Source organism: Cariama cristata, unplaced genomic scaffold (assembly GCF_000690535.1).
Source record: "Cariama cristata isolate BGI_N322 unplaced genomic scaffold, ASM69053v1 scaffold20726, whole genome shotgun sequence".
Classification (NCBI taxonomy): domain Eukaryota; kingdom Metazoa; phylum Chordata; class Aves; order Cariamiformes; family Cariamidae; genus Cariama; species Cariama cristata.
The window spans coordinates 836-13,465 of NW_009621811.1; the positions used below are offsets into that span (position 1 = coordinate 836).

Here is a 12,630-nt window from a genome sequence, read left to right on the forward strand (position 1 = left end):
GCAGAGGAAAGGCTGTGTGGGTTAGCACGCGCAGCACAGAACCAATTCCCAAGCAAATCCGTCCGCGAAAGCCTCAACTTCCCCATCTGTTCTGACCCCGTGGCTGACTTTAACATCTGTAAAATGTGACAAGATTAATAGAACGGTGAGAAAATAAATCCATCGGTTTATCCTGCCTACATGGAATCTCAGCTGAACCAGACTTACCAAATACGCCACAAAGGACAAGTAAATCACACTGAGAATGGCAGCCCCGATGTACAAAGCCATGTGGTTGAGGGATATGACGTAGGCCACCACGAAGTACATGTTAATGCTGCAGATGAGGAGGATCAGCATGCCGCCACTGATCTTCCAGAACCTGTGAGCAAAATTGGAGCAGAAATCGGGGTGAGGCGGAGAGGCCACTCTTGCTTTTGGAGGACATGCTTTAGGTCACAAGGCAAGGAGAGGAATTAAACGTGTGGCTGAGGTGAGCAACACGCCGTCTCCTGCTCGGAAGCGATTCCCTTCGTACTTACAATCCGTTGGCAAAATCATTCATGACGCTGGGCAGGCTGGTGAATGTCAGGATAGGGATCAAAGCGAACGGAAGCTGGAATAAGCAAGAAAATAGAGAAGAATAAAGAGAGGAAATTGTTCTGATTATCTCAGCATGGGCAAAGATCCAAGGCTTGCTCATATCTGACAGCATTTCCCCACAACTATTGTAAAGTGAGTCAAAGGGACTTCCCCTGGCTGGAAGAAGGAAACAATTTGAGACCCTGGCTGATCCTCTCCACCTTCCCCCCCAGCAGATCAACATCTCCTGCCAGTATCTCGCTCTGCTCTACTGCTCTTCCAAACCTTTCAGCACCAGAAATTGAAATATTCAGTGCTAGATGTTTTTTCTGACCCCCAAACCGGGCATCGCCGCTCACCTGGAGACTCATCAGAACATTTAAGAAGTCGTTCATGCCAGTCAGGTGTTCGACATCCTGAAAGATGGCGACAAAGAGGGTGGGGGTGATGGCGATAGAGCGGGTCAGCAGCACCCGGGCAAAACGGGACCACCGTAGGTTCAAGAAGCCCTGCGGAAAAAAAAACAAAAACGAGCAGCTGCTGGGTGAAAACAGTAAGGAGACCTCAAGTGGGGGGCTCGGGGTAGGATTAAAAGCTGATTTGGTTCAATGGAGTTTTAGGGAGCTTCTGGCAAGAGCTGCGCATCCAAGGAAGGGGAATCACCACTGTGAGCTTTAAAGATTTGGGAATAGAGAGAACGGGGAAGCAGGCAGTTGCTGAGAGGGGTAATTACCTCCATGACGAATTGCCCAGAGTACGTCCCCGTCATCGTTGAGCTCTGGCCGGCAGCGAGGATCCCAATTGCCCAGATATAGAGAGCAGCAGGGCCGAAATAACAGCCTAGAACGACGCCCTGGAACAGAGATTTACAGTCTCACATCAGATCAGTCCCACATCTGAGAGCGGGAACAAGAGCGAGCAGGCAAATTCCCTTGTGACCGGATTAATCATGGGCATTGAGCTGAAAGAGAAGGAATAATCCATTTGTAGGAGAGGAAAAAAACATTCCCCGCATCGGCAGCAGACAAGGCAATACTTCACGGGCTGCAGTTTTAACAAAGCAGATTCAGGATGAATGCAAGGAAAAAATTTGTCACGGCCAAGCTAATAAAAGAGGGGAAAGGATAGCCGGGAAGTCTCCAGGGTCAGGTTAGGCGCAGCACGATTAACGAAGGGATCGATAATTTTGCGTGATTGATAATTTTTGGTCAAAGGGCTGGGCTCAAGGATCCCCAGGGATCTCTTTCAGCTCTGTTTTCGGCACGGCGATCCTTTTACAGATCCTGGCCTTCAACACTCTGTTTCCCCAAAAGAAGCAGCTGTTACTGGAGAAGGAGGTCAGGCTGCTGGAGACGAGGCTGTCGGACCCTGCGAGTCACTCACCCCTTTGTAGATATCCACCTCCAGCGTCTCGTTGTTGTTTGGGAAGAGCGAGGAGTGCGGGCTGCTGGTGTTCACGCAGACTTCGTTCTGCAACGACATGAAGAGGTAGGAGGTTGGGTTTGCTCAGCGAGGACGAGCAGAAAAGGCTGCACGTGAGGAGCAACGAGTGCTGGAGGTCCCAAGGTGCTGGGTGCCTCTTCAGAGTGGTTTAAATGGAAATAATCAGAATTCCTGTTCTTTTCTTCCCCCTCTTTATGCACAGAATACGTGGGCTCTGCTTGACCCAGGGGCACTGAAAAGGCTTGGAGCTGCCCCTTTGCTCACACGGTCCCCGGTAACCGCTCCAACGGCCCTACAGTTCAGCGTCAGGCAGTCCCCAGCCCCAACTCACCACATCCGCGTTCGTCTTTTCAAAGAAAGCCTCAGCGAAGACAGTCACAACAAAGATGTTAATGATGAAGGAGACAAAGAGAGCGATGCAGGACTCGATGAAGAAATACTTATTAGCTTCTCGTACTTCCTTCTTATTTGCACGGTTTACTTGCCGGGACTGAAAATGAGACAGTGACAACAGCAGGCTTGAGAAACAGGAATTCGCTATTATATCACTTATATCTGTAATTAGATTGTATTAAACCAACAGTGGGACACAGGCCACTGGACAAGAAGAGAACATGCCAGAGGAAAGGAAAAGCAAAGCCCAACATTTGCAGAAGAAGCAACGGTCGGTTTTGCCAGCGTGGTGGCATTGGCCACAGGACACACACTTCTGGGCCCGCATCCACACGTACAGGACAGGTGTTCTGAAGCTTTCCTGGCTTTCCCTCTACCAGGGACCCAACCAGCCTCCTTCAGGGGGTTTGCTATGTCCTCACCGAAATAAATGCTCAAAGCAGACTCCCAGAGGCTGCGACTGCTCGAGTAAGAAAGAACAAGAACATGCAGACGCTTTCATCAGTGCAGCCGCTTACCTTGACCAAGGCGGAGTGCAGGTACATGTTGTGCGGCATGATAACAGCGCCCACGATTCCCACCGCTTGCTCCAGCTGGCGTGTGCCGCAGTTTTGGCAGTATGGGATGAACAGTCCCTTCAGCAGCTTCTCCTGGTTGGGTTTCACTGTGATATACTGGGAGACAAAAGAAACATGGGTGTTTGTAGCGTGATGCACAGCTGCCTAGGTGGCCCGTTTGAAAATATTCGAAAGCCAAAATGCGGCCGCTTTGGTAAAAAGCAAAACCGTAACGTGTCAACTGGCTGCTGTTTAATAAAACCGGGGATGCTGCGCTGAACAGGACGTCCCGGTCTCCACATTGGAGAGGCAACGTTCAGTACAGCCCGCGCTGCAGGCCGGGGTATGAGCCGGATGACGACCACGAATCGGAAACCCAGACCCAGCTTCAAATGTCCTTAATTTTAAGTGTCTGCTCCCCCATGTTTTGGTCCTGTTTGGGCACAGGAGTAGTGGTGGGGCGAGAGGGGACGTATCACCAAACAGTGGAAATGCAGAGAGTGAAAGTACCTCGTATCCAAACGTTAGAGCCATGATGGTAATCAGAAACCCAAAGAACGCTTCCAGTTTTCGCAGGCCTGGGCAAAGAAAAAAAGAACCATCAGCAAATTGAGAAAAGCTGAATCTCAGATTTAGTTTCCGGAATTCAGGAGGAAAAATTACCATATTTGTCCAGGAAGAGAAACACGAACGTGTCGGCAATGGTGATGAGCACGCCGCCCCACAGTGGGATCCTGCGAGAGACGGGCAAGAGCAGACATCAACTTACAAAACCCTTTGACCTCCTCCGCCAACAGCATCAATACTTCAAAGTCCAAAATCTCTTTTTATTTAGGGCTGGAACTGCATTGTCCAAGGGTTTGTTTGCAGTCTGACAAGACGTTTGCTGCACAAGGCGAGGGACCGTAGATTTGTTTTCTGCACAAACAACTCAGATAAGAGCTCTCCCCCCAAATCTTGAGAGCAAATCCCATGTCGACACTGAGAATGACAGGAGCGAGCCAGACTTTTAAGAGTTACTGGGTACAAAATTGTAGCTTCCTGTTACGTATGCATTTTTAACTTTCCCGGGTGAAGAGGACATCTTTCTGGTAGTCCTTTATTAGGAATATAAAATTTGCCAGGAAAGCTGCAGCTCAATTTTGGCATGTAACAGTTGTAGCTAAAATAAAAGCCAGAACCCGCAGTTCTTCTTATAGCTGGAAAAAAAGAAACAGGCACCAAAGGCTGAGTCATGTCGGAGAGCTAGCACAACTTATAGATGAATCACCCTCTACAAAAAGCTTATTTCGGAAGATTTATAGGAAATAAATGAGTCTTTTTTGGCACACTCAGTGTCACTTTCTTAATCCTAGAGGGGAGCACTCATTTACTGCTGCCCTCTGACGACAAACCCGACTTACTTCCCCACAGACAGGAGGTTAATAGCGATCGCCGAGCCAATGACTTCTTGCATATCGGATCCAATGATAGCGAGTTCGACCATCAGCCACAGGATAATGCGAGGAACCTAGAGGTAAAGAAATACCCAACACCATTAAAAAAGGAGAATATCTTCTCCCTTTAATTTCCTAGATGAGTGTAGGGTTGTGGGGATGGCGCATTCAGGAATGGTCTCCTTTCCCTGGCTGTGGTGTGGAAAATATGTTGATAATTGCCACTTCACGGCTGGTTCGGAGCAGAAATTCAGGTTACCTGTGGCAATCGCTGCAGGAGGTTCCCGGGTCACTTATATAATCTAAATTACTCGCGCCTCAATACATTTTGCTCGTTGCGAGAGCAAAACTGGGTGTTTTCCGTCTACCGAGGTGCTGGAAATGGGCATTGGAAGATATTTCACATGGTCAGATGAATGACAAAGTCTCAGATGTTGGATGAGAAAACAGAGTTGGGGACATCGTCGACTTCCCCACAGCCCTTTCCCAAAGGACAGCCTCACTCATCTTCAGCTGAATGAGACGCAGAGCCCTTTCTTACACAAGCCGTGAAGATTTCTTAAGCAGGGAAATGTAACAGCCACGGAATGGTCTTGTTCTAAAAGGGTCATTTCTCTCCTCTTAATTTCTTGAGCTTATTTAAGCGACAAGTTATTTCAAGTTCGGGAGGCAGCAGCCCAAACAGAAAAGTTGAAATCCTGAGTTTTATTCCTGACTCTGCAACTCACTGGGAAATGCCAGGACATTCACTCCATCTTCCTCCTAGTGTTTTCCTTTTTCCAAGATGGGGAAGACACCAATGGGACCTGAAACATCGCCCATCTGCTCTCCTAACGGCCCAGGTTCTTAACGAGCCCTTCGCTAGTGCTACAATTAAAATCTTCCTCTAAATCTGCCTTTCTTCCAACTGTGAGCCAAACCAGAAGAAATCAACTTAATCCCCCAGCTTCTCGGACAGCAAAGTGAGACTTGACAATGAAAATATATTTCAGCAACCAGAATGCTTTCTCCTGAGGAGGATTTGGCATTTAACGGGCAGCGGTGACACTTCACGAGTCCAGTGAGAGCTGCCAGCCCCAGGTGAGAGACCCACACCCACCCAGGCCCAGGGAACTATCCGAAGAGCCTCTCCGTCCCACCAAGGACCGGGAAATCACCCACCTTTTGGTACTGCCGGTTGCAAACTTCGGCGAGGTGCAGCCCCGTCACCACCCCCAGCCTCGCCGCCAGCCGCTGCAGAAGCAACCCGATGATCGTTGCCAGCATCAGGACCCAGAGCAGCTGAGGGAGACACGAAAGCAGGAGTTTGGTGCGCTGGGGCAGCAAGAAATGACGGCCGCAAACAAGGTCCCAACGTCCCCTAGGACGCCTGCGCCCCGCACGCATCTTTGGGAATCTCAGGCCTTTTAAAATACACGTTATTGACATTCAGAGGTTGCTTTATGTGCCCAGAGTTGGCCTTTATATCCAAAAACATATAAAGCCAGGAGTCACTGCCAGAGAGGGCATACGAGAGCGCTTCGCTCTCCCCTTCTCTGAGGTGTTTTCAGCTCACCAGCAACAGCACTTCTGCCCTAAAACACGGACGGGTACGTGGGTTACACAATTTATAGCGCTTAATCTGTAGGTTTCTGCACTAACCTTAAATCCTGCGACAGCTCCAGACTGTAAATCCGACTCGATGTTGCCCGGATCCAGGTAGGCAATGCTCATCAGAAAGCCTGGCCCTGTGAAAGCCCAGAGCTTGCGGAAACTAAAACACGAGTGCTATTGAAGGAGAGAGAGGATCGAGGCGTCAGAAGTCAGCCCTGCAGCAGAGCCCTCTCCTAACGCAGGGGATGCGTTGACCCCATGAACCACCCCAGCTATCAGGCATAAAAAACAGCAAGAGGAAATTAAAATCAAGCCAGGATTTGATTTTCATTTCCTCACTGCCACAACAGAAAGCGATGCTGGTAAAATCAGCCTGTTCTTTAATCCCATCCTAAACTCTCCAGCAATCCTCGGTCCTAATCTAAAGAGTTCAGGACCAAACTTTGGGACAGCCAAGGACACAATGTAAATTGGGGTGGGAGATGAATCCTCCTGTGCCTGCCTCCGAAAAACAGCTGCCTTGTTGCTTAATCAAAGGCAAAGAGAGCACCTACACCCCCCTGAGAAGGGGACAATGCTGTTACAAAGGCCAGCCAAGTGCTCTTGCTCCCTTTCCTTGATAAGGGAACAAAGAACCACGATCTCCTCCCCTGGGGCTATAAACAAGATGTTTCTTCTGCTCTTTAGCAGACCTTGTTGCTCCAAGCTTCGAAGGAGACAAATCCTGAGTGATGAATCGTTAACTCACTCTCTTCTCTCCCAAATCTCCAGCCAGTAGCTCGGCTACCCTTCCCAGTCTAGGCAAGAAGGGGAATCGGCACCCAGGGGAATGATTCAACGTGGGTACCAAGCACTTGCAGATCTTTCCAATCGGATTTTCCCATCAGAGCGAGCGGAGGAGGGCCCAGGCGTACTCACCGTTTCATCTTCGGGAATGGGGATCTTGCTGTCGAAGTAAGTGGTAAAAGGTTCCTCCGAGGAAGCGTCCGGTGGCTGCAGTGGGTTCATGCTGCTGGAAATGGTGCTGACGACTTCACCATGCTCTCCAGAGGCATCCTCTGTGGGGGTGAAAGAGAAGCAGAAAAAGAAGGAACAGTGAGCGAAGGTCCCTGGAAACACAGAAAAACTCGGCAGGGGCCGAGGCAGAGGAAAATGAGTGTGTTCTGCCCTCAGAGCTAATACTAATTAGGCTATTAAGAGATAATCAAATCAAAATAACATATACTGCTGTAAATCCACTCTAGGAGACCGCGCTGCCTTGCCCGAACTCTCCTTCTCCCACACGGTGAGAGGAGGCTGGCTAGCTGGCATTTTATTTATTCAGATTAATTTTAAAAAAAAAGACATCACAGGGCACTGTGCGATGTAAAGGCAGCCCTGTAGTATTACCGTAATGATTAACTGGGACCGAATGAGCCAGATCCAAGCAAAATCCGTGGCTATTTTTGCACCATTCCAGAGAGCGTTACCCCAAACAGATGATCTGTGAGCAGTTTAGTCCTGGAAGGATCCTGCTACCCTGTGGAATCCTGTTCCTATCCAGGGAACGCACAAAGCAGCACTTGTTTGGAAGCAAGTGACAGTCAGGAGACTGCCTGACAATTTTCCCTTCTCCTAAAGCACGAGCGGCAGGCGGGAGAGTCAGCCCTGATGAATTTTCAAGACAGTTTCTAAAATTTAACATGTGAGGAAAGTACGCAGGGTTATTCCGGCAAGGAAAACGCACATTCCCACAGATTACCTGTTAAGACATGTAATATCACCCACTTCCTCCCCTGCCCCACTTCAGCAAAAAGCCCTTTTCTCCCAAATCGAGCCAATACTCACTTTTCCTCTCCCTACGTGGCATTCTGCTCCAAGAGCTGAAGAGCAGCACGTGTCCCCAGCGCCCAGCTTTTGTAAGCAGAGGACTAAAAACAAGGCCAGCTCTTTCACCAAGTTTCCTATTGCATCATCAGAGTAAACTGAAGTTGATTGCTCCTCCTTTTTCCCTGCCTCCCAAATACCTTGCTGGGGCTGCCTGCCCTGCCAGCAAACCCATTTACTTAATGGATTTAAAGCTACCTGTGTGTGTGTGCGGGCAGAGGAGAGAGCGGTCTGCACAAGACAGGCTTGTTCAGCTTGTTAAACAAGGTTAAATGAGCCCCAGGAATTGTAAATCTCCTGCTGGGGTCATCAAAAAAAGCCGGAGGTTTTGTGTCCACTGCGATAATCAAGCGTACGGGGCGGTAAACGGGCACATCGAATCCTTGGGGTGGTTTTTACAGGACAAAGGAATTAATTAAACGGAAGGTGGATGTATGAGAGCAAATGTGCTGTGCCGCAAAGAGGGCCTTACCGTAGGATGCCTTCTGGTCCGTGTCAGAGGTCCTCATGGTGGAACCCTTCCAGTGGCCTGGAAACTGGTTTAGATTGGCCACGCTGGCTGCAAAGGAGAGGAGGGGAAAGAAAAAACAACCTGTCAGGAAGGAGAATAAAAACCTACAAGAGAGTTGACCGAACCAACAGCTCCTGGCAGGGCCAGATTTACTTCCCCAGCCCTTTTCCAGCTTTGAAGAACCTTGCAGGGTCAGGAGGGGAGTGTTTTGCCAGGGAATTGCTTGGAAATTCCTGTTGCAACAACATGAAGAAGGGGTCAGTGGATCGACGGGGCAAACCAACGGGACAAAGTGTTCACAGATGGTGCCTGTTGTGAAACTCCAGTGAAGGAAACAAGAGTGGAAATTCCTTTATGTGTAAAAATGACATACCATCCCTCCCCTTCCAGGCACGATTATTAAATCTATGCCGCACCCTTTACAGGGCATCTAAAGTTTCTTTTAAGGGCATGATGTAACTCTTTCATCATGGTGTATTTTTAAATTTAACCCACGCAGAAAGGGACCAGGACTTTGGATGAAGGTGGCGTTGTCCGGACTTTAAAAGCTCAAACTCCCCCAAACCCCTCAAGGACAAGTCAAAGTCCCAAGAGTATATATGTTCGGTATGTAAAGCACTTAATCCCCCTCAAACCCGCTGTATTTTAACCGGAGATTTCCTTATAACAAGGCAATATTGGTTCAGTGAAGACATAAAAGGAAAACATTAGCCAGGATTTCATTTTAAGCGATTTGAACCAATTTTAGGTTTTCAAAAATTCATTCCCCGGTTCCATAACCAGCTCCAAAGGTGGTCTGTAACCAAGCCAGGCACGCTAAAATAATCCAGTGAGGGTTACTACATGCAGGGCTGGAGCGATACCATTTCTTGTAGGCAGGTATTTATCTATCCAAATATACTCAAGATGTTAAAAGCGTTGACTCTAGGGCAAGAAGATGGATAAAGCACGCTCCAGGAGCTCTCAACTTCACACAACTCCTCGCTTGCACCCGCCAAGGTGCAGCGCTCGGGGGATAAGTTTGCTTATTCCATCACTTTGTAAAGTATCTTGAGTGTTTGCAGTGGATGTGAACGTAGGAGAATTCGTCTGTGCCGGCGTGGAGCAAGGCGATGAGGTTTCACTAAACCGTAAGACTTCTCATCCCACTTTTTTTTTTTTTCTGCTTCCAGCTGGTTCTGCCTCTCTGGCAAAGCAGAAACCCGGTGCTAAACTCACCGGCTCTTCCAGCCTCATCAGAGGCAGCAGAAAGCAGCTGGCTCTGGTCTCTGAGGCGTTCGCCCGGGGACGGGAGGGCTGGCGAAGACGCGGGGCTGCCCCGTCGCAGCTCCTTGAGCACGATTTGGAAGGAAATGAGATGCCAGATGCCACCGCGGAGAGCTGTGATGCCGTTGGTCTTAAACACATCAAGGTCCCGGCCAGCCCCTGCCCCTTCCAGATTTTAATTGCCACTAAACCGCTACACGCTGTGGGGAGAACCGGTGAGTAAATATCTCCTGCCGCCTCGGCCCAGGGAGAGGCCAAGTGCCTCCTCTCCAGCCTCCACAGCCACGGCGTCTCTGCCTGAGGCTTCTCCCTCCAGCAGCTCCCGCTTGGACGGGGACAACCTCAAGGCTGGAGCAAAGCTTTTATCTGTCACACACCTTATTTTCTTCCTTTACCAGCTCCTTTTTAACCCACTAAGCCTAAGGGCTTTCATTAAAAAAAAAAAGAAACAGCTAAAGTTTAGCAATAAGCTAATTCCCCAAAATCTAATTCCTTTGGGAGGAACAGCGCTTACCCCGGCAGCAAGTCCTACGCAATGCTCACTTCATTAATAAAGGCGAAGAGGAAGAAGATCACATGGCGAATATTCGTTACAGGGCGAGACTGACCTCAATATCTCCTTGCAAAACACAGCCCAGTTTGGGCGGGAGTGAAATCGGTTCCCCTATCTCCGCCAGCAGCTGCCGAGCTCGCAACGTGTTCGTTCATGACCCAACGCAGGGAACGCTTTCCTACACGTGCCGGGTTGGAAACGCTGCCCTGCAGATCCTTCTCCTAGTAAAAGCAGCCGTCAGCCATAGCCAGATGTGAATATCTCACATGGTTACAGCCTAGTTGGGAACTGGAGAGCTGTCAGGAGAAAGATAGGGAAAACGCATCTGAGGGATGGTTTTCTTGTCCACTCTGTCTTCACACCTGGGTGCTTTTCTAAAAGAAAGGCTCCAGTGACACCCTGCCGCTGCTCTCAATGCCAATGAAATTAGAGGATCAAGAAATTACAGGATAAAAAAAGGTTGGAATTTATCATTCCTTCTACCCCGTAACCTCTGTGAACATCTTCAAGCAATTCAACACCAGGCGTGGGCTCACCAGACCACGTTCTGTTTCCCAGAGATAAAACACTCGCCGTAACCACTGCTGAGTTTGACTTTATACTTCATATTCCCACTCGGGCAAGGCAGTCGCCTTCCCAGGAGGAATATTTCTCGGAATAAGATGAAACACCAAGAGCAGAATATGATGAGACTGCTCTAATCAAAAAAGCAAAGACACTAGCACTGTTGTCTAGACCTTCAAGACCCGTGGAGTGAACAATGGATCATTTTTCCGTCTATACCCTCCCTTGTTACCGACAAAACCACGAGTCTCAGTCCAAGGGTTTTTTTGTCTTCTTGACAGCCAGAAAGGCAGCAGCAAAGCCGACAAGGGGAAAAGATGAGGAGTCGACAGCTGCTTGCTCATCCTCAGTACGGAGACACGGGGTTTTGTTAGACGAGTCTTGGCTCATGCCGGGAGCGGTTCCTGCGATTGAGGTTTCTGCATTTGATGTCAGGCTTTGAACCCGGCTGGTTCCTGTGGGGCACGCCATGATCGTTAACTCTTTTAGAGCCGTTTTGGGGCCTGACGTCTTGTTAGTATGGCATTTTGTTCATCCGTAGGCATTCCCCGCAGGCTGGTCGCATCGGGCAGCCCTTTACATGGTCACACCAAAATCCTGACCCAGTTCCTCCCAGTTCACGTTATACAAGTCACGCTGGGGCAGCCCTGAGCACAACGCACCTACCAAAACCGGAGCGGATAACCCAGTTAGCCACTTGCTGTCCCAACTCCTTGCCCACACAACCAGGTCTTGCCTGCCACACAACCTTGGCTGCTTCCCAGATGCCCACGCTGCTCTGCCGGCACTGGCACCGCCAGGTCCTGATCCTGGAAAACCTTTTCCTCCGCACGGATCTCTCAGAGATTCACAGGTTTGTCCCTGCGGGATTTCTCCTCACTCTCTCGCCCACGCTCCTGTTGATGAGTAGAGACGATAAAACCAGGCTGCGACATTGGCTTCGCTCCCATCGCTGAGGTCCCCGCTCCGAGGCAGGTCACCCGGCTGACTCCTAAACAAGTCAGACGAGCTCTTTTCCTGCTAATTGTTCACTCATACCACGCACTCGAGCCGGGAGATGCCCTGGATGCAGGAGGGCACCGAGCCGAGGTGTGGGGGGCCAAGCCCACCCTGCTCACCCAAATGTACTCTCCTGGAAAGACACAGTGTGACGTATTTATTTCTACAGAAGGAGAACAAGACCTGGGAAACAACAACTTGGAAGCAAGGAGCAGCTTCTCCTCCCCAGCCTGCTTGATCTAAAGACTCCTGGATTTAGGAGCCAGCCCCTGCAGTTGCTCCTCATCGCTCTCATCTGCTTTTTGTAAGTGTGGAAAGGGGGGGACACTGACGCACACCTCAGATTTCAAGTATTTTCATAACACATAAGAAGTCAAATTGATTGAAAAGCTCTATTCTAGCAGCATCCATGAGGTCTGGGGACTAAAAACACCCTCAAAAACCAGAAGGCAGAGCCTGAGACTGTGGAAACTTTGGTGAAGAAGTGCTGTAAAGTGGGGAAAAAAAAAAAGAGATGAGCAGTGAGGCTGAGCCATGGGAGCACCACATAGGGTGGGGCGGTGGGGCTGGGGGTCGTTGTATCACCCTGGATGCCCCAAGCCTTGTCCCACATGGAACACAGAGCCGTTATCTCATCTCCGACTGCAGCATCCCACTCTCCCAACAAACTCCTGTGCTCAAAAGCTCGTTTGACGGTTCCCCCCCACAGCTCACCGCAGGAGAGATCATATCCCTCCTCTGAGGAAACCTGTGGCTCGCAGTCCTGCGTGGACTTTGGTCACGGACTGCATCTCCGGAGGGTGAGGCTGCAGCCGGGTACGTGAAGCCCCGCCGGAGTCACACTCACCTTCACCGAGCTCAGCCCGGCATCAGAAAGCTGCCAAAACT

The 12,630-nt window shown here is 49.7% G+C and overlaps 1 protein-coding gene across 1 annotated transcript; it reads right to left on the minus strand.

Annotated features, from left to right (window-relative positions):
- Nucleotides 1-207: 207 nt before the first annotated feature.
- SLC11A2 (solute carrier family 11 (proton-coupled divalent metal ion transporter), member 2) lies at nucleotides 208-8,397 on the minus strand (the record flags this gene model as incomplete). Its single annotated transcript, XM_009702126.1, has 14 exons — nucleotides 8,322-8,397; nucleotides 6,902-7,041; nucleotides 6,032-6,157; nucleotides 5,552-5,671; nucleotides 4,358-4,464; nucleotides 3,618-3,688; nucleotides 3,465-3,532; nucleotides 2,916-3,071; nucleotides 2,336-2,494; nucleotides 1,945-2,031; nucleotides 1,295-1,414; nucleotides 921-1,070; nucleotides 522-595; nucleotides 208-361 (listed from the first exon to the last, which is right to left on the minus strand). Coding segments are annotated over exons 1-14 (1,569 nt in total), but the record flags the coding sequence as incomplete, so codon positions are not given.
- Between the last annotated feature and the right edge of the window lie 4,233 nt (nucleotides 8,398-12,630).